This window comes from Tachypleus tridentatus, chromosome 8 (genome assembly GCF_004210375.1).
Source record: "Tachypleus tridentatus isolate NWPU-2018 chromosome 8, ASM421037v1, whole genome shotgun sequence".
In the NCBI taxonomy this organism is placed as follows: domain Eukaryota; kingdom Metazoa; phylum Arthropoda; class Merostomata; order Xiphosura; family Limulidae; genus Tachypleus; species Tachypleus tridentatus.
This window is the reverse complement of record NC_134832.1, coordinates 101,848,176-101,871,500: the sequence shown is the minus strand read 5'-3', so window position 1 is coordinate 101,871,500 and position 23,325 is coordinate 101,848,176. Positions and strand designations below refer to the sequence as shown.

Genomic DNA, 23,325 nt, shown 5'->3' with positions numbered 1-23,325 from the left:
TGATATAAAAGTCTCTAGTGTGGATATGATTAATTAGTTTATTTTATGAATGAATATTTTATAATTGTTTAGTTTTTCAATTATAAAGAGTTAAAAGCATCCTCTACGGAGTTCTACGACGGGAAGCACTACAATTCCAAACAAAGATATTGCAGCAATGCCAGGGTTTTATGGTTACTATACCCAAACACCAGCATCAGACATAATGTCCAGAACACCTGTTGAAAACGTCCATCATCGGTATTTAGTTGACTCTAGCCTAAGTAGGTCAGCTGATTGACCCTAAAGGGCCACCCTAAGGCCACCAGTCTACAGGAATCAAATGTCAAAGTTGTGTGTTAAGGTTGGACCCCTCAACCACCATGATCCTGTCCTCCCCTTCATGGGTCGCCACGCACAGCAAACACATGGGTGGATGTTTAGATCCCATAAGACATAAATTGAAAGTCTAAAATCTTCTCTGGGAAGTCCTCTAACCACGTACAGGAATCCATACCGAGGGGTTTGTAAAAAAAAAAAAAAAATATGCTTTCAATACATTTAAAGCAAAACCTTTTTGTTAGTTTCATGAAAGATAAATTTATCACATAAAGGAAAATAGCAGTTATCTTTCACTAGGTTACCAATATCGGTGTAATTACAGTTATTAGTGTATAAAAAGCAGAATGATTTGAATAAGAAGAAAGAAAAACCTTTATATAAGCCTTTGGTTAACTACAGAGATCTTAAAGTGTTTTTTCCTTGCTAATTGTCCCCCAGTGTTTCAACGGTGTGCCATAGTACTTATAACGTTAAAAATTTGTTTTCGATACTCATGGTGGGTAATCATACATAACCCATTGTGTAACTTTGTACTAAACTCCAAACAAAGAAAGAAGCTATCCTTGCTAATCATGGTAAGGTTATATTCAGTATAAATAACTAAATTACTCCGACAAGAGACTCACACATCATGATTTACACGGTCCCTAATGATGTGTGTTTGCTTATCCCAGCTTATTAATTATTAAAATCGCTTTCTCACTCCATTTCCAAGGCCCCTCCTCTGTGTCTCAGCATTAAGTCTGTGATGGACAGAACACAGTCCACTGTGCAATTTTGCATTTAACAACAACCAAACCATGGTATTATTAAGTTCCTAAAATTAATAAAACGCGAACATGAACGTTATTTTCAAATTGTTTTCATCTTCATTACTTTAGCGTATTATACGGTAATTAACGATGTTTAACAATTTAAAGAACATATGTTGTGAACGTAGCTCAGAATAATTATTTCACGTTTCACTCAAAAACAGGTGATACTTACGTATAAAAATTATTTCTTTTACAGTCTTGTTAAACATACTCTTATAAAACTCGCAATTCATTCTATCCATTCTATGAACAATAACCACTCTTGGCTAAAGTTACAAATGGAATTAATATATTCTACTGTGAAAAACACAAACCTAATTGTTTTCTTGACCTTTCTAGCCTTCATGAATTTTTATTTATTTTGTTTCACTGATTTATTTTATAGTTATCTAAATACAATGTCTATTTCTTCTTATTATGTTACATATAACAAGGCATATAAGATATTTATTGAATTACCTTTAATATGTTACTTTATCACGAAAGATAAAAAGTTTTATGATACCTAAATAAAGAGCATTTGAAAATAATTTTTAGTTCCTCTAAAACATTTTAGACATTAACCTCACACATATACACATCTAAGTTCATTTATACCAAAGAATACGTGCATGAAAGCATAGTGGTTATATTTCAAACTTCAAGATGTAGCTCTCTAATAGCTCAGTCGTACGCCTCAAGGATTATAATGTAAACAAAATAAGGTTTCTATACCCCGATATGTAGCTTTGTATTTAAGAACATAAAAATCAAACAACATAAAACTCAAGTCAAAAGAAGAATTAAATTATATGAAGTAAATTGTTGGTATCGTATAGTGCAAAGTTGCACAATGAACAATTAGCGCTCTATCAACTGTAGGAAATCGAATTCTGGATTTTAGCATTGTAAGTCCATGAACTTACTGCTGATTTATGTTCAAGTACATATTATTTTCACTTTCAAACCTTTCTTAGATTTCGATAACATAAAATGATATGCGTTAGTTTATTGGGTCAAGCACGGCCCAATGATTAGCATCTTGAAAGTTGGATCTGAGGTTCTGAGATTCGCACCATTTTAAAGAAATATAGTAAAAAATATCGTGTTCTGCACTTTTCTCTTACTGTACGTTTGTCTAATTTAGTTAATATGAATTTTGCCTATAATAATTTCACTTAGCCATCCTTATATTTAAAATGGTATACTAAAGGGAAGGTAGCTAACTGATGGACAGAATCCACTGCCAAATCTTGTCTAAATTGTGAGCTACTCTTGCCTAATCGAATAATGAAAGTTTACTACCACTTTCTTGGCATACCACAGCTCATAGTGCGGAGCGCGTTTTTACGAACCACAAATCCTCATAGAACCAAGCATCTAACGCGTGGCACGTTTAAGGAAATGCGCACTCACTGGCAATGACCTGCCGAAATAACATTATTTATGGAATTCAAGTTATATCAGAGGTTTCTAAGCATCATTCCAACATCATTATTTCGATATGTGTAACATTCCTTCATTTCATTCATTAGCATAATTAAATTTCAACGATCATAGAGCCATTTTCCAGTAGGACAGACACTGTGTGATCTTGAAGAGGTGCTGCAACTACACCCTACTCAAATATCTAATTGAATTTTAGTGTAGAAATTTTGTAACCAAACGAAAGCTATAGATAACGTGAGGACACTAAAGTAGCAGGCCTAGCAAATCAGTGATTAATTGATTTTTGATCACGAAACGTTTCTACCATTTCACGACCTGGCACGAATATGAAACTTTATACAAAAAAAAATCGAAAAATAGAATCATATTCATTGCTAAACTAAATGTATCCATCTTCGTAAATGAAGAAAAAAAAAGAGATAATAAAACTCACAAAGAGTGATATTTAGGTATTATTGGATAATATAGACAAGACTCGGAGAATAAAGAAGAAAAACACCTCAAGGCAATTATTAATTCATGTTCAAAGTAGGTATAAATACTAAACAAGGTGTAGCTATAATGGTGACACCAGGAATAACTCATAAATTTACATCTGTTGGTTCCAAAAGTGAAAGAATAATAAGTATTATTGCTTATTTAGGAAATATTAGGTTGGATCGTATACAAGTATATCTTTCTCCACAAGGAAGACCAGTAGATGAAAAAATAAAGAGTTTTACTATACACCTCTGTAAATAACAGCACTATGTAAGCAAGTCAGTGATAAACGTGATGTTAACCAATATAGAATAGTTTTATAGATCTCAAGGTTATTCCATCAGGTTTTTTCTCGAAACTCAGGTCTTAAAATATTACTGTTAAAATTAAAAGTAAAGAGACTAAAGATTAAAGCAACGTTTAAACAGAAAATGTTCATAATAGAAAATCCTAAAAGAGAAGAATGTCCACATGTCAAGCACAAGAAATGTATGTAGCACATAGAAAATTAAGTAAAACTAACAACACTATCGCAGAAGATATAATTAAATTACCTAAAACAAAACACAAGCAAAATAGCAGAGAAAATGAAAAAAGTTACGTAGAGTTATAAATGAAAGAAAACTCCCTGATAGAAAGAAGTAGTAGAGTATAATATGATAATTGTTAGAAGAACTACGAGTCTAAAAGACACAAAAGTTTATGTTAAAGGATTAAAACAAACAGAATACACCAAAAATAGAGCTGAGAAAGAATCCTGACAAAATGTTATCTACTAGAGAAGCTGTTGGGAACGAAGAAACTGATATATATTATGACTAAAAATATTGAAAAGAAGCATTTCCACAAGCCTAGGCAATTAAAGACGCAAAAGGCACAGAGATAGTAATTAAATTCATTAAAACAGTACAAAGATGGAAAGAGATTTATGAAGATCTATTGAATTTTGAAGAAAGAACACCATATATAGGGATCAGTTGAAAATATGGAAGGTGAAGAAAGTGAAATCAACACAGAAAACTGAAAAAAGCATGAACAAAGAATTGAAAACTGTATAACATCTGGGTTGTCTGCAGATATTTTTAAACCTGCAGGTGTAGATGGAATTGAATGGTTGAGGTGTGTATTGCAATATTGCTTAGAGACAAAGTAAAATTTTCAAAGATTGGTGCAAAGCATTAGTTTATTTATTTTATAGAAACGGAGAAAAACTGACTGTAAAACTATAAAGTCATGTTTCTACTGTCACTTGTAGGAAAGACGTGAAGAAGTAGATTATAACGAAGACTGAAAGCACGATTTGAAGATAAGTTGTAAAACTGACAACATGCTTTTAGGCCCAAATGAGGAACACCGTATTTAATTTTTACCTTAAAATTATATTATGAAAGAGTTGGGATTGGGATGAACCAAAATGTGTAGCCTTTTTAGACATCTAACAAACTTTTGAAAGAATTCCGGTGCAAAGGTTGTGTTTTTTATAAAAACTATAGAAAGTGTGTATGATCATTGTAAAATTAATGAGCAGAGATATTGATAGTGAATGGATAGAACTAAGAAGAGGAGTGTGACAGGAAGTTGATTCTCTTATTTATTATTTGTCATTTATAAAGGTTAACGTCTTGAAAAGATACGAATACAGGATAATAGATAAAATACCTTCGCATATGTAGATTATATAATTACTGAGAAAAACAATGAAGAAAACTTACAAAAGCCTTGTGTTCATAGCTAGTGTTAAGAAATGGAAGAAAGAAGAATGAAGCTAGTTACAGAAAAAACTGACGTAATGATATTAATAACAAACTGACGTAATAGATATTAATAAAAAACTGACGTAATAGATATTAATAAAAAACTGACGTAATAGATATTAATAAAAAAAACTGGCGTAATAGATACTAATAAAAAAACTGACCTAATAGATATTAGTAGAATTAGAGATTATTTAAAAATATCTGTTGGTCAGTAAAGATTAAAACAGGTTGTAAATTTCATATATTTGGGAGTAACTTTTAATGGAGAAAAGGTATCCATCTTAATATCGAAATACTGTCAAATTATTGACAGAAATTATTTGATTTGATTATTTCCAATGAATGGAAATATATATAGATACCTAAGGAAGTTTATGAATTGAGAACCACGAGGAAGAAAATAAACAGAAAACTTCGGATGAGTTAGGTAAAAGGAATAAAAGATGTTAGTGAAAGGAGAGAGACACCAACTGACGAACCTGAAGATAGAAAAAGCTGAAGAAGACAAATTAGAGAACTTAGTCCGAACTGATGTTCGTAAGACAAGCAATATTAAATGTGGAAATTACAGCGGAGAATGCAAGCTAATCTAAAACGATACTTCTTAACTTAACGCAAAGTAAAACACACGTTAAACTTACTTCAAGTTTTTCTGTGGAAGATAACATTCATATCTTCCATAAAAATGTTTCTATAACCAATAGTTATGATACCTAATTGTCTTGTGTTTTATTGTTGACATCACAACGCCTTTGTAATTTAATATGTGAAATGCTCTGTCACTGTCCTGTAGAATAATGCGTTAGTAAAGTTGTCAGCTGCTTTATCAGTAAATTTCGTTCAAACTTATATTCTAGTATCTCGTGGCTCATTTATTAAATAATCTTCATTATTTTAAAATGTTGAGTTTTCATTTTTTTATATCAATGAAGAACAATATTGCACAGTTACTTTTAATGCTTATGGGTAACAATACGAGACAATATATATATATATATTTCTTTTATTTATATAAATAATACTTCTTCATTTTAACTCTGTATATAATACATTTCGTTTATTTTAAGGTAAGCAGTGAAAAATGAGTATCATGTGTTTTCAGTTGTTTGCAAGTTAAAACCAACCATTTTATGAGGCCACATTGTAATGTCAGTTTTATCATTTCGCGTCTAATATTTCTAATTCAATCTATGGTTAAAAGTGTTTTTAAGATTGGTACAAATGTCTTTATTTTTCATTTTCTCAGTATCCAAAACTGTTAATTTACTTCCCTTATTAAATCGTTAAACACTGATTAATTATAAAATGAAGACGATAATCAAAGGATTTGGGGAAACTATAAATATTACCTTTTTTATCACGGGTTGAAGATGGCTTAGGGACTAGAAGTTACGGATTAATACCTTGCTGCAAAATTGCACTCCGGACTTCCAGGCTGTAGATACGTTATAAGAGTAACAAACAAATTCCAATTAGAGAAGCAGAAGAGTAGATGGTGAGTGGTACTAACTAGATACCTTCCCTCTAAATAGTTGAAAATTAGGGATGACTAGCGTAGATAGCCTTTTTGTAACTTTGCGCTAATATCCGAAATAAGCACACCTTTTAAAAATGGTATCAAGAATTTTCTAATAACAATTCCTAGATTGCTTCAGTTTAACACATCTCAAGATTATTTTAAGCTTTCACGTACGCTTTAAAATAAAATCAAATTAAACAAACGTTTTCTCTATTTCACGCTGCTTAGGAAATCGAAGCCATTAATTCAACATTGAATCGAGTTTCGTTGTCTCTTGAAAGGAGCATTCAGTAAATAAAATAATCACCTCCCTATTTTGAGGGCAACTGAAATAACGTAAAACCTAAGCAAATCAAACTAAAATTAATTTGGAAGTTCTATATTGATGACGTATTTTAAAATCTGGATACTTAAATAAGTGACACTTAAAATCTCAACTTCCCGAGCCGAAAACACACAGTTCACCATGAAAATAAAAAAGTAATATGATACAATAGAATACTATCCTTTCAAGACGTTATTATTCACCAGCATATACCAATTTACGTTGAAAAGCATAGTCATAAAAATTGAACCTAATTTGAGAAGCTTTTGTGTTTTTTTTTATTTTGCGCAAAGCTACAAAGATGCGCTAGCCGTCCCTAATTTTGCAGTGTAAGACTAGAGGGAAGGCAGCTAGTCATCATCGCCCATCGCCAACTCTTGGGCTACTCTTTTACCAACGAATAGGGGGATTGACCATCACATTATAATGCACCCACTGCTCAAAGAACAAGCATGTTTAGTGTGACAGGGATTCGAACAAGCGACCCTCAGATTAGGAGTCAAATGCCTTAACCACCTGGCCACTCTAGGCCATGTGTGTGTGTTTGCTGATATGCGTCTGGAAAAAAAACGAGTTAACAGCATGATACAATTTCTATTTGAATATTTAAAAATGTATGACATATTTAGATCTGTAAAACGAAGATAAGTATCTAAGTTTTAAACTAAATAAAGTTTTATGCTAAAAAAATGACAGATATTTTAATATGAATTTTAAAATATTTAAAACCTTGTAAATCACTGGAGTGCGTAAGTCCTTGTTTTGAAGTTTCTCGGTCTTTAGTTCTTATTTAAATAATACAAAATTAATGTTATAAGGCCGTTTATTACTAGAATAAAAATGTCTTCTATACACTAATATGAAAAAAGAAATTATAATAATGAGTATTATGTGTCTGTTTTATAAATATAAAACTTCAGTTTATCAACTGGTTCGGTTAGTATAAATGACCGATTTCAAAAGAGCTCTCTTACAGTTTCGTTTCAAGGTACTCATACCGTTTTAGTCAATACTAATCTGTTAAGACAGTCAATTTACCTGTGTAAAACCTATAAGAATGCGCATAGTAATTTGCTACAAATCATAACATACTCTTCTGTATAACCCATAGCTTTGATCCAAGCACAATGTAGTACTTTTTAAAAGGCTCTTGAACTTACAGAATTTTCCCCAGTAGCACAGCGGTAAGTCTTCGGACTTACAATGCTAAAATCTGGGTTTTGATACCCGTAGTGGGCAGAGCACAGATAGCCCATAGTATTGCTTTGTGCCTAACTTCAAACAAACAAACTTATAGAATTAATCGCAAATTGTATTCTCCTTGAAATTTTGAATTGGGTTTCTTCAGTACTAATAGAAAATATATTTATATAAGTTAACTATGTACTGAAATAAAATACTGAACCAAACTTCATATAAAATACCTTTAAACAGTACTATTTTCGACAAGAACTTAATGATTCTTTTATTTCATATGTACCTTCTCTGAGTGTGTTTTGATTTATTGAAGTGTCACAAATATCTTCCTCCTTAAATGATACAGTTACCCATTAAAATGCTAGTATTCTCACTAAAGTTTTCAATTTCTTAAATTATATATGCCAAATCTAAATGTACTTCAGATGGACCTTTAACTGAGTCATCCAGCGGTGATTTAAGACTTCCAAAAACGTTGCTTTTGTTAGAAACAGTGAACTACCGGCAAAACAAAGAACCAAAAGATCCAACCATAAATTATTACTCTACTGTAAAATAGTCATAACATTTCTGTTCTATTGTCAACTATAGGAAAGATATAATAATGAAAGTTGAGATTTTATTCGAACACCAAACTTTCGATAGACAAAATTGGAAGCCAGTAATTTAGGGATTTTATTCTCCATGTAAAGTGGTGACAACTTACTTTGCTATATGATCATTAGCCTATCGAATGATGTGTCCACTTCCATCCCTATCTGTTTGGTTACTTTTTCTCAAGTATTAGTACTCATCCCTACAATATTTTTTATTTAGGAATAAACGTTTTCTCTTATATTTGTGTTATGTAATTGTTTCTCAGCTATGAAATAAATGTATAAACCGAATCTAAGGAACTTCATGTGCTATCATAAGCAAAATGTTTAAAACTATTATATAGAAGTGTATCAAAGTACCTGTTTTATGACTCGTCATTTCTTATCAGTACTTTATATTGTGTGTTATTAAACTTGATCAAGCATTAAACTATTACTAATACGTTGAATTGTTTATTCGTTAATACAAGTGGGTTATCACTTTTTCTTTCTTTTAAATGTGTTAAGATTTAACGTTCTACGCGTATTGATGCAGTGTGGTCATGTCTTTCACTATCTCTGATACTTGTTTGGATTTTCGTTTTCTACGTTATCCTCTTTACTTTAGCGTTTTGAAGAAAAGTGCCTTCTACGTGTTTTTTTTATTATTTTTGTGCTGTGCTAAGTTTATGAATACAACACAAAAAGTTTACTGTTGTTAGCTTGTGATATTTCCAGACACATGCTTTTGAACGTCAAGTAAAAATACTCCGAGTTAACCCTAACATTGATAATTTACCTAAATATTTTATTTATACCTTCTGATTAGCTGAAAACGAGTTATAAATGATCCTAATCCAGTCTTCAGCTTTACATCGTCAAGTTTTCTAAAGTTGCATGATGAATTAAGTATTCAACATGCACAGTATTCCAGAACGTTCTATAAAAGTTCTAGACATTTAAATAATTACTTTCTTACCAATTCACGACATTTACAATTTCGTATTTAAGATAATACATCATAATCCTGGCTGCATGACAACAAACATTGTACTTCTTTAAAATAATATAATGGTAAGACTGTACCATCGAATGATTGTACAGCTGAGTCCAATACCACCTTAATGCATCGGCAAGTGGCATTTTTGAGCGTGAGAGACGTCGTACATACATATTAATTTACTAAGGATTAACCACATTTATAGATAAGATCTGCATACGCTGATACAAGACGTATTGCTGCTGATGCAAGTCGCGTTTCACCACGGTGGCACATCTATCACCTGCATAACTTGTTTACGGTGAAATTCCCAACCACTTGATAATCCAATATCACGAGGTTAGACATATATCACAGCCGTTTTTGAAAAGACACATTAATACAACGATTAAAAACACACACGTGGAAGAGCTCTTAGGATAGCAGTTGACTCTAAATCCTCATCCCAAACTAATTGTGAGCAAACTATGAATTGTTGCTTGAAGAAATCATTCATGTTAGTGAGCATCCTTACTCTAAGACGAACTGATAAATTTTGTTCCTTTTCTTAAAATAATTATTCAGTTTTTCCTCCTGAAATTCATAATGAGTTTAGGAATAATAGATTAGTAATTTCTAACCATTATGTTGTGCATAAAACATTCATTTCTGGCATACCTGGCTTCCTACCACTTTGTTGAAATAGTCTTGTCTACAGACAGGTGCCTGTTGCGGAAATCATAATTTTTCTACCATAAGTCATACTGAATCACTAAAATGTTGCCGTTTGTCTGAGAGTTTGTCTAGTTTCTAACATTTGATAACTTCCATATTCCGTACTTCCATTGAAGTTTATTCACCGCTAAGAAGTATAGTTCTTACAGTATTATACTATAACAAGTACCACATTTGAAGCGCAAAAAACAGAACATCATAAAAATAAAATATGAAGACAGATTGGGGTGATTTTTTTTCTAAGACTTGTAACACTTGACAAAAAATATGTCGAAACATTGTGTTTTGGTTATATATATATCATGAAAAGGCTGGTGTATTTAACTTCTATTAAAACAGGACTTTATTTACTCCAACTATTAATTGATGTAACCTAAAAACTCGTCAATTAAGTATATTTCTATACAGAGCAGTTTTTGACATTATTTTTAAATTAAATCTCAAACTATCTTATCATACGTTATACGAGTGACTTTACAAAACAAAGACATGTTCGTTTTATTTTGAAATAATAGCATTTATTTTTTAACAACTGAATTATTTATGGATGTCTATGTATAAAATATTTTGACACTTTAAGATTTACTGAGCAACTGAAGTAAGAATTTAAAGTTAAATTACAAAATGTTATAGTGTAAATTTAAGTACGAAACTGAAGAATAGATGGCTAAAACTATAAAGAGAAGAAGCATTTTTAAGTTTAGGATAATGTAAGTAAACTAAATGGCATGTAGATTTACAAGTGAATTAACCTGTGACAAATAACCTACATACCCTTAATGAAAAACTCAATCCTCAGAACATAACAACAGTGAGAAAAGATAATTATATTCCTTTCGTGTAATTCTTTGTTATTCAACTGGAAGTGACCACATATGTTGCTCAGTGAATCAGTCTACCGTGAAACTAACACTGCGGTTTTCAGACTGTGGAAAGTTCTGGCCAAAAACTCAAAACCTGTATCGAAATAAAAGTAAAATAATGATATAAATATTAAAAAGCTGCATATATATATCAGATTTGCTGTCAAAAAATTAGCATGTGAAACCCGCTGCTACTATAGTAAATTATTGATAAAATTTCCTGTTTCCTTTTCTACTCTGTAGCAATGTGGATTTTATTTTAATCAAGAAAGCAGTAAAGGATGTAAATGTCAGGCATGATCTGATAAAAGTACATGAAACATAGATTCATGTGTAGTAGCTTAGTGTTGAAACAAAGCTATTCGCACACTGGCCTTGTCGGGTGTGTTATAAATATAATTGTCAAATACCACTATTCGGTCAGACAAAAACGCCTATATACAAGTACATCCTTCAGAAATAAACAACTAAACAGTCTTATTTTTCAGTACATTTAAAATTCAATCTAAACTTTACATAAAATACTGCTTTTAAAAAATAGTGTTCCTCCTGTCGCGCATTTAAGTTTTAACTGGTATCCTTCCTGTATAGAACTGTGGCACAAATAGCTAGAGTCGAAGAAATATATTTCAACTTTGCATTAGCTTTACGTCTACAACGAGACCAAATTACTTTTAGATGATTCTCACTCGGTTTATTTAAGCAGAAATCAATGTCTTGAAGTAGGTCACTTTTTGAGCCATTTATATTTCATTTTAGTTACATCAACAGATCTGAAACATTTGTTTGTTTTGAATTTCGCGCAAAGCCACACAAGGGTTATCTGCGCTAGCTGTACCTAATTTAATAGCGTAAAACTAGAGGGCAAGCAGCTAGTCATCATCACTCATCGCCAACTCTTGGGCTACTCTTTTACCAACGAATAGTAGGATTAACCTACCTTCACATGATAACTCCCCCATGGCTGAAAGGACGAGCATGTTTGGTGCGAAGGGGATTCGAATCCGCGACCCTTAAATTACGAGTCGAACGCCTTAACCCGAGGCGATCTGAAACATTAAACAATAAGTAGCTAACACAACTAACATGAAACACTGATTTCTGACGTCCCTCACAATCTAATCTCTAAAAACATCTGATCCAGCGTTCAATAAACTGTTTTAGTTAGATAGATAAGTCTTCTTTATATATAGTTAACTGCGATCAAAAGAGTAGGTGACTAGTTGCAGTACATTAGGAACTATTTTAACTTAGAAAACTAATTTACATGTGTATTTCTCATGGGCGGTTTTCATTAGACTTCTGAGTCAATAGATGCTGTCTCTTAGATAATTATAATCACTAGATGAATCAACATGTGTTAGTTTGCCTGTTATGTTGCAAGCCAGGTGTGTGAGCAATGTTTGTTTATCTTGTACATTAACATAGTTAAACAGGTGAAACAACAATATATATGTGTGTGTGTGTTATACATTATTCCAGCTAAAGAGTTCAAGCAAACTTTCATTAATTATAGATTATTTAACTTTAAAAAAAATAATCACCTGTTTCGCGCTTATCAGCAGGCCACTGAGACTTGAAGTTTTAGGCGTCCCAGGAGAATTGATTACTCACAACATGGTTGTTTAGTTTGGTTTGGTTTGAATTTCGCGCAAAGCTACACGAGAATTATCTGCGTTAGTTGTCCCTAAATTAGCAGTGTAAGACTAGAGGAAAGGCAGCTAGTCATCAGCACCCACCGCCAATTCTTGGGCTACTCTTTTACCAATGAATAGTGGGATTGACCATCACGTTATAACGTTCCAACCGCTGAAGGGGCAGCATTTTTGGTGCGACAGGAATTCGAACCCCCGACCCTCAGATTACGAGTCGAGTGCCTTAACCACCTGGCCATGCCGAGCTAGATGTTTAAGCTCTCGAACTGTAACATGTATTACAACACAACCATAGCAGTTTGTGCTCATGAAAACAATCCTAGAAAACGGATTAGCATAATTCAGAAAATGGTGTTTGAGTTCTCATTACAATATAATAATTCTAAAGAAAATTCCAGAAAAGAATAAATATTTAACCAGGAAACCTATATTAAGCTGTAGTTCTGATAAACGTTTCGGCGGATACTCTTCTCAAACAATGACTCCTTAGAATCCTTTTTTTTTTTTAATCCAAAGCAGTTTCTACCTTTGAAATTTAAATTAACAACAAACAAGACGAAAATAATTCAACGCTATTTCCTCTTAGCTGAAAAATTATGATATTGAAATGTTGATATTATATGACTTGCCGTTTGTATAAATATATATATATATATTTGAAAGCTCTTGTTAAAATATTCTGGCAATAAGCATATTTTTAGTTTTAGGCCTATCTCGGACAGTCGTAAAATGAGTTTATTTATAAAAAATTCGCACACTTAATGTATGTTTGCACTCTAGGATGCTGACATCATTAATGTTTTATATTATTTTTGTACAGTATGTTTATTTACATTGTAGTAGTTTCTACTGTAATATTAGCAACCATATTTCTCGTTTACAGAACTGTTCCTGTAATTCTTTTCGAATTTTACTGCCTTTTTATTACTTTTCACATATAAAATATTAAACAACAAAGATAAGCTACCGAGTGTGACTTAATTCCTCAAGACTGTAAAACATGACATCCACTTGCTAGCAACATCACAGTCTTGTTCTTATCTTTTACTCTTAACAAAACTAACCAAGTGACGAGTAAAATCATGCTTGTGGACGCTCGTTAAACATTTTTTTGTATATTTTGGGCACAATGGTATGAGTCCACTTGTGTCTTCTATGCGCATCTTCGTAACTGAACATTCTGGCAAAGTGAATTATAGTCCCCCGCTGGGACAGCGGTAAATGTTTGAAGTTTCAACGCTAAAATTAGGGGTTCGATACCATCGGTGGACAGAGCAGATAGCCCGATGTGGCTTTGCTATAAGAAACACATATACGTGAACGATAAATTTCTATAAAAATGATTTAAAAAGAATTATTTATGTCAGTTCAGAAGTAATAAGGTAATATAAATGCAGTTATAAGGAACTTGAAATCCCAAATATGTTACAAGTTTTTTTTATAAAATATTTTATAGATTTCGGAAGTATAACTGATAGAAAATAAAGATTAATATTACGAAAAAGAAGGGCATACATACGTACAAAGAACTATCAAGACTGCTTCGACATGGAAAACGAAGTCAGAGGCCTCCTTGTATCTGGAAGTGTGCTTACTAAGTACTTTTTCTTGCTTTATCATGAAAAACACTAATCATGCATTTTACCTCGTTTGAAAATACACTATGTGAATGGTTCTTTCCTTGTAAACTTGAAGAATAAGCGAAATTTCTTAGAGAAATAAAATAAATCTTACAGAAATTAAATGAATTTCTATCTAGTCTTTATCAGAAATAGCTAGAGTATTTCAAAACTCACAGTGTTAATAAAGTTTCCAACTGAATAGTTTGCTTATATATTCAATAACATGAAATTTAAATCATTAGTATATGTCCGACTGAAAAGTATTATAAAAGTTTGTAAAAAGTTTTCGCAGTAATGTGATTTACGAGTCGAAATAGTAGAACTTATGAATGATAATATTGCATTTTATGCAGTTCGAATTTGTGAGTTTCTCTTTTATTTTATTTTTTCAAGGCAAGATCAAGGCCTTTTAACTTCACGAGAGGTTTTTTTACATTTTTCGTTTTTTTAAGGGGAGGTTTAAGATCCTTTATGAGAATGGCTTCCTTACTGTAATTAAACTCAATTGAAAAACCGATATTGACGAGACAAAACAAGCGTAAAAGACATGTATCAAAGAATTAAGCTAACCTACTTACTCCATATTTAAATATATACAATACTTGGTATACAGTAATACTGTGAATATATATAAAGCAAAAAATTGTTTGTACTGTAATGAACCAACAGTATTCAAGAAAAATATTTTTGGTGTTCTACCAACAACGGTCCTTATTATTGTATATTTTAATAGTAACACTAATGTTTCATCTTAGCTCTTACATATCTGGTACAATGAGTGTTTGTGTATGTATGTAAATGTATACATACTTCATTGCGATTATTTTGCACAAACAGTCTCAAGTTGTTTTACAGCTTACAGAATAGTACAGTTATGACAGAAAGTGTTCGTACCCCTGCGTCCCAAGTGGTTTTTTGCTCATAACGTAAAAAATATCATGATTAGGTTAATAGACTTAGAAATATTATAAATATTATATTAACACACATCTACATACATTTTTATGTAAATTAAACGACAAATAAACTGTTTATGAACAAAAATAGGAGGACCAGAAAGTGTTCGTACACTTCAGAACGTGTGAAAACTGATATTCCCGTAAACATTTTGTTTAGTTTGGCGAATAAACTACATTATACCATTCCAGAACTAGACACTGAGTTCATAATTATTGGAATTTAGCCAGCAAAAAAATGTACTTCCAGCAATTTAGCGCCGTCTCCGTCATTATCTGCTTGGTCATCATGGCGAACAGGAAACAATTGTCCAGTGATTTAAAAATCCGAATTATTGTAAAATAATTCTCGTGTTTCTCTTTCCGGTATTGCTACACAACTTAATGTGCCGAAATCTACTGTTTAAAGCATAATTGCCAAGTTTAAGCTTACAGAATCAACTGCTAACCTCCCTCGTTCCGGACGCCCAACCAAAATTCCAGAGAGAACCAAGAGGAAGGTTCTCAGAGAAGTTATATTGTAGTGACCCTCGTTTAACACGTAATGACATACAGAAACTGATAAGAGAAACTAGGGTTGAAGTAAGTATCTCCACAGTTACGAACATGTTACGCTCTTCTGGGTTCAAAGCATGCCGTCCTCGTAGAACACCATATTTAAAGCCTGTTCATTTATAAGCACGATTGAGGTATGCAAGAAAGCATGTAGATAAATCCTTTACCTATTGGAAAAGTATTCTTTGGTCAGACGAGACTAAAATCGAACTTTTCGGCCACAATGATGTTCGCTATATTTTCCGTAAGAAGGGAGAACGAAATCTTCTAAAGAACACCGTCTGTACAGTTAAACAGGAAGGTGGCTCGATCATGCTATGGGGTTCCTTCAGCTCTTCTGGTGTAGGCAGCCTTCACCGCGTCAACGAAATCATGAAAAAAGAAGAGTACGTTGATATATTAGGCACTTATATCAAGAATGATGCTCGGAACTTGCAGCTTGGGCGTCGTTGGATCTTCCAGCACGACAATGACCCTAAGCACAAATCGAAATATGTGCAATCCTGGTTGCAAAGGAACCACATAAGCGTTCTGGAGTAGCCATCACAGTTACCCGATCTCAACCCAATTGAAAACGTTTGGCATGAGTTGAAGACCAGGGTTCATCAGCGTTATCCGAAAAATTTGCAAGACTTGGAGGCCTTATTTAAAGCAGAATGGAAGAAAATACCAGTCGAGTACTGTCAAACGATCATGGAGGGCTATGAGGAGAGATTACGCCAAGTAATTCACCTAAAAGGCTACACAACTGACCATTAAAGTAGACGCACGAACACTTTCTGCTCTTCTATGTTTGGTTATTTGTTTATAAACAGTTTATTTGTCATTCAATTTACATAAAAATGTATGTAGGTGTGTGTTAGTATAATATTTATAATATTGTATACTTTTATTGTCCTAATCGTGATACTTTTAAGTTATGAGGATAAAACTACTCATGACGATGGGGTACGAACACTTTCTGTCATAATTGTAAATGTGCTTAATTTGAAACTTATTTACACATTATTTTGAATAATTACTGAAAGGTATTTGAAGCTTTAACGACCATTATTCATTTGTCACAATTGAAGTACATAATCCATTTTTATTTAATACACACACAAGTGTACATAACAAAACATGCATAAAAGTTCATCTCGATCATAATTGTATAAGAAGACGAAACAAGAACTTCATATTTAATGAAATAAAATGCCTAAAGTACAATTTAAAGTAATGACTGGCAGCGTAAATATTTAAAGCATGGAAGAGATTAAATGCAAGCCAAAACACGCATCTCAAGTGTATAAGAGCTTACTAAACCCCAAAAGACAATGTAAATCAAAGTTCAAAAGTTAGTTTCAAAATGCTACAATGTTTTAAAACCGGTAAGGACGAAATAATAAGAAGTTATTAATTTTATTATAATTTATTTTTCAGAATCTAGTTTATAAAAGACACGAGTTTTACGTGGAGTTATTTGTTTCTAAATATTATATTATGAGGATTAAAAGCATACATAACCTGCAAAACAATTTTCTCAAGAATAATAAATAGATACAATGATATTAGAATTTGTGTTATTATTTCTTCATATAAGGCACAGATGTATTCGCAGAACACTATTGACATAGACAGGAAAACAAATATTTATAATATCTTTAAATTTGGAGATAACAAACACAAAAAGTGGTTCACAGCAATAAAAACACTTACTTTAACATTAACATGTCTTATACAGTAGAAGAAACATGACTGGTTAAAAGGTAATATAAAAAAAAACATCACGCTCAAAACTTCAGAACATATATTTAAAAAACAGTGAAATCACTGTATGTGGGTGTTCTTATGGCAGTGTTGCAAATCTGTAGACTTAGCGCTGTACTAACGGGGGCTGGAATCACTGAATAAATAAATAATGAATGTCATTGTCGAGAAAAAAGATATACCAAAGAGTTTTAGCACAAACCTTCTACTCACTCCCCAATGACTCAGTTGTAAACTTGAGGCATTAAACACTATTAATCGGACTTTAATAACCCTTGGTAGTCACAGTTCACATAACGTATTAAGTGACAAACAAAATTTAAAATGTGTTGATGCTAACTGAAAATAAGTAAGTATAGTATTTCAGCTCATAATAACAAAACATATATTAACATTATTGTGTGATTATGCCATTTGAACCTGTTTAAAACTTGAAAATTCTGCAGTGACTTAATCTGTCGCTTTAACTTTCTCCTTGAAAAACCTATGCTGTTTTTCTATTTTCCCAAGTGGACTACAAACCAATGTTTTTTGGATGCGAAAAAATACCAATAAAGAAAGCTCCGAAAAGAAAGATGCTTTTTGAACTAAAAATGCTCATTAGAAATATTTTGAAGTTCCATTATCAGTAACATATTATTTTAATGTAACTTATTTTCTAACGTGAACATGAACAGAGTATAACTTAAAGGTTACTGTCTTCTTTTTTTAAGAGATAATCACTTAATCGATAAACACATATAACGTTTTGAAACGATTATTTGTGGAATAATAATAATAGACGTATTTCAGTGCAACATTTTGTCTCTAAGATTACTTTATTAATATTTCCCACAAATATTTGAACCAAAATTTTATTAATGATTATTAAGCTATTCGAATTATTTAATTCTTTGACATCATCTCAGTTCTTATAAGATTACAATTAGTTTTTCTCCTAAGTGAAAAACTACTAAATATAAATCATTGCACATGTTTCGAAATGTTTTGTTCCCAAAATATTTATTGGATGGGTATGTGTCTGGAAGACACAGCTGGAGGCAAGAGTTGCTAATCCAAACAATGTCAGGAAAAAAAAAACTAAAGTAAACAGAAGTCTTCAATAAATCAATTGTCTTTTTGTTGTTGTGCTAGGTGTTAGGAAGATAACACAAACTGATAAAATGGCTTTTCAAACTTACTACTAACTTTATATTCATAAATTTCTAATCTTCCTGAAAACCAAACATTTTAAGCTCACAAATTAAGAAATCACATAAACATTACCTTTCGAATTAAAGTAGAAAAACTATATTTATATTTTCTCTGCATGTATAACCAGTTGAGCACTTACTTACCGGCATGTCGAGCCAAGATCGATCTCCTGGTGGTCTAGCTCACAAGTATTTTAATAAGAAATGTAGATATGCATATATATCAAAGATAGACAGTTAAACCAACAAACATCCCATCTGTGATAATGCACGTTAAATCGCGAAACAGCAAAAATAAATCTCAGAAATTTTATATAACTCATGAAACGAAATATCAAGTAGGCAGACATTCTCAGAAACTTTACGGTATCAAGATGAGTAGAACTCTAAACAAAAAGTGCTACGACTCATACGTGCATACAACAAAGGATTTTACTTATCTACGTATTTTATGACATAGTTTATTAAGAGAAAGAAAATACATACAACCATTGTTTTAATAATTGAAGAGATACAGATATATCGTAGTATGTAACTAAATTTAAAAAATTCATAACTGTAAGCTTAACTTAGATGTCCCTTTCTTTGCTTTTCATTCTACTGAAAAATAAAAAGGTATTACAGATATTAATATCAGGAATGGGTACTAATAAAAAAAGCATCAACTAATAAAAGGTGTCACTTAGATATATTTATAGTTACTGACCGACCATAACAATCCCACAGTCAGACAAGACTACCCTATTAGTTTAATAATTGTTGAAGTCGAAACCAATAACTAACTTCTCTTCCTCACGATCTTGCTACCAACATGAACAAATGTCTTCAGGTCATTTATTTGTTCACTTGAATGATATTTAAGAATTGTTTAGATTCTGTAAGTCATGATGTGCTTGCTTGCTGACAGCGCAATGTAAGAAATGTAGGTGAGACAAGAAAATAGATCTAATAAGTCTCGATACTGAATACTGGCATTAAAATAAATCCTATTACCGAGTACCGCGGTATAGCAGCAGAATTCATTCATGGATAAAAGTAATGTTAAAAGACGCAAGTGAGGCTTGATTGGTCCTTTTTAAAAGGTGTAAGAGTCAACATAGATGTTTATAGAACAGAAAAGGTACGAACAAACCATATTGTATACTAGTCACTTGCTATTACGACCTTTAATTTTTTGCTTTTAATAAGTTTCTATACAGGTGAACACTGGCATACATGAGTGAATTTCTTCTTAAGGAAACAGCGCAGATAGCACTCGTGTAGCTTTGCACAAAATTCAAAATAAATAAACCTTAATGAAACCAGGAAAAAGTAGATGGTTTACAAAATGCTTTAACTGCATTTACTCATGTCTATACAACTTTTTGTATTAGCGCGTTTTACCGTTTCCTTTGAACTATTTGATCTGCCATCCTTTCTCTCTTCTCCCTAGACAAAGCTGGCTCAGGTCTTATGTTGATAACGTTCCGTTTGCATTCTTACCGTGCAGTGGAAAAGTTTATTTCCAAATACTGTGAGCATCTGCACAAATATTCCATCCTCACAAACACTTGCTGTGTGTCGGTCACTCATTAGTGATAGAGTAGTCATTCAACGACAATAGTCAATCTCTAAGACGCGTCGCTTATACCAGGCACACCAAGAATATCGACGTTAATTGCCATGTTACGTATGTACACGTGGATGTCAACCACAGTTATCAACATAACATAAAGTTATAACATCTTAGTGATTTGTCATAGCTTATTTTACATTTTTACAACTTGTAAAAATGTAAAAAAAAAGCTATGACTTATACATAATAATTTTTTGTATTGTTCATTGCTCGACTAACACTAATACCAAACTTTATGTGTCTAAATGTATTTATTTCCAGATGAGGGCGCTGCAATACATGTGCAAGAAACTCGTGCTATAAAAGCTCCAATACTGACTGTGTGCGATCATTTCAGTGAATTACAAACGAAGACGAATTATCTCAACGACGAATGCTGCCATTCTGATAAGTCAGTTGTTCTCATGTTATGCGTAACCGTGGTAGCTTGGTTGTGTTTGAAACTTTCTTTACAACTTGAATTTAGTCAGCAGCAGGTTCGTGAAAGTTCACAAGTTTGAGGAATAAAAATATAATACTGCATATTACACAATATATTTATTAGTTTTTAATCATGAAACTCTGCATAAGAGAAACACTAGTTTTTTAAAACGATTTTCTGTAAAAAGAGACGAGTTTCTAAGATCACTGAGATGGCAGACGTTTTCTCAGTCAGTCTACACACCGTTAACAGTCCGGCTACAAATTTTCCCAGGAAGTCAGTAAACCGGACGGGCGACTTTGGTGGTGATGAAGGCTGGGAGGCTGGAACTCAGAGCCTCCTCTCTCTCCTAACGGTGATCGGAACAAGCCTGTCAATTGTCGGAGTAGTACTGGCGTTTATAACTTACACTCTATTTTCTGATCTCCGCACGATGAGTGGTACATCTTTGTTGAACCTATTAACGGCTCTTTTTTTGTCTCACCTGTTGTCCGTCATCAGCGTAGAGAAGGTGGATGACAACGGACTGTGTACGACCTTGGCATTTTTGTTACACTACATGTGGCTGTCCGTACACTGTTGGTTAGCTGTCATGGCCAGAGACATGTTTCGGACCTTCCGTGACAACGTCAATTTACAAGTTTCACCTCTAACCGAGAGTCGAAAATCTCTCTTCAAGCGCGTTCTCTTCGCCTGGGGATTACCTGGAGCCCTAACCTGTTTGGCAGCTCTGCTCTCCTCCAACGATAAAGTTGAAAACCACCAGTTTGTCGTTCCAACTTGTTGGTTCGTAGATTACAATACTCTGCTCTATACCCTCGAACTCCCAGCTGCTGTACTAGCCGGAGCTGACCTGATATACTTTGTCCACTCGGCTATCGTTATCCGTTACACTGCTAGCATACAGATGAACCGCCGTACATCTGAAAAAATGAAGCATCGCCGTTATCTTCAGCTGTTCCTTTATTTGAAACTCGTATTATTCCAGATAGCCACGTGGTTGTGTTGTCTTTTAGCACAAGTTGCTGGCATCTTCTCCTTGTGGTTTACCTTTTCTGTTCTGGCTTCTCTTCAAGGGTTCTTCGTGGCCATAGCGTACAGCTGTAATTCAGACGTTTTTCGGCTCTACAGCAAGTCTCTGAAGGAAAATCGTACGAAGAAGGTGGGTTATGGAACATCAGAAGTTTCTCATTCCACCAGCTTGACTCAGTTGACTTGGACCCCATCACCTGATATAGTATAACAAACAAAATTTAAAGTTTTCTTAAATGAACCAAATAGATATGTTTGTATTTTATAATTATCCTGTCATATACTTGTCCTTTACTAGTATTCTACTCGGAGACATAGGGTATTTATTTTAAATCCTCTATAAACAAGCAGTTTATGTTTGCATATAACTACATTTATCGGAGAAAACTGTGGCGTGCATATTTTATCTCCATACCTAATTTCATCTTGTGTTTAATTCTATTGCTCTCCTAGTAGCACTACTTGGAAAATTCTTGAATTTTTGCCAATATTTCTTAAATTGATTGGCATCTCAAAATTATCTCCATTAACCAAATCTTTGTTGTATAATTAATTTCGTTAGTTTCTTTGTATGAGCTATAACATGCTTTGTTATCACTGTAGGAACCATAACATTCATATTATTGTTGTATGACACGTATATAATTTTTACTGTATTACTGTTCACTTGTAATGTGTAAACTCAATGATCCGTCACTTAATTATCTTCATTGCTTTATTATTTTACCCAACATATGCGTCTTATTCATAACATGATTCATCACCTATGTCACTTTCATTGCATGATCCCAATGCTTACATTATCTTAAACTACAGTATATCACTCTTTTCATTGTTGTAGTAAGACACGTTATCATATATTTACGTTTTATGTATGATCCCCTACTATGTTCTGTAACCATATGCTTTGTATTATGACCAATGTTTGTTGTAATATTTATCCGTCATAATGTTGTGCGTGATAAGATTCATTGTTAATATAGTAAGTTTTACTTGTTTCTATTTTCCTGTTATATTTAAAGTAACGAGTAGAATTAGATTATTCATCAAATCAAACGATTATGTCTAGCTATACTTTACAATATGTATGCCAAACTTATATTTTGAACGTACCGGTAATAACTGACAAGTCAGTAACAAAATAAACGTACGTTTATTAATATTGTCATTGTTTCACACAGAAATATTTACTGTGAAGTATTAAAAATTATTCTGTGGGATAAATGTGTATTTTAAATATGTGTATTGTACAAATAACTTTTCGATATAATTATGATTTATAAATCAGTTATAATGTTTTCAGAGATGAAAGCATTTAATAAAATTGTGTCACAACATGACTGTGTGTTGACATTTATGTTAAAGAAACGATATTCTGTGAAATTAAACACTGTTCGAAGGAAGAAAAACATTCTATTCACGTGAAGTATCGAAATGTACTTATTCCATTATCAGTATTAAAACACATATAAATACAAATAAACTAAAGTTTGGGTGGTATTGAGAACAATGAAACATAGAAATTATTCAGAA

At 32.6% G+C, this 23,325-nt stretch overlaps 1 protein-coding gene across 1 annotated transcript; it reads left to right on the top strand.

Annotated features, from left to right (window-relative positions):
• Positions 1 to 20,661: 20,661 nt before the first annotated feature.
• On the top strand, positions 20,662 to 23,125 carry LOC143223080 (adhesion G protein-coupled receptor E4-like). Its single transcript, XM_076450508.1, has one exon. The coding sequence runs from the start codon at positions 20,972 to 20,974 to the stop codon at positions 22,001 to 22,003; it is 1,032 nt and encodes a 343-aa protein (XP_076306623.1). The 5' UTR covers positions 20,662 to 20,971; the 3' UTR covers positions 22,004 to 23,125.
• The last annotated feature ends 200 nt before the right edge of the window (positions 23,126 to 23,325 follow it).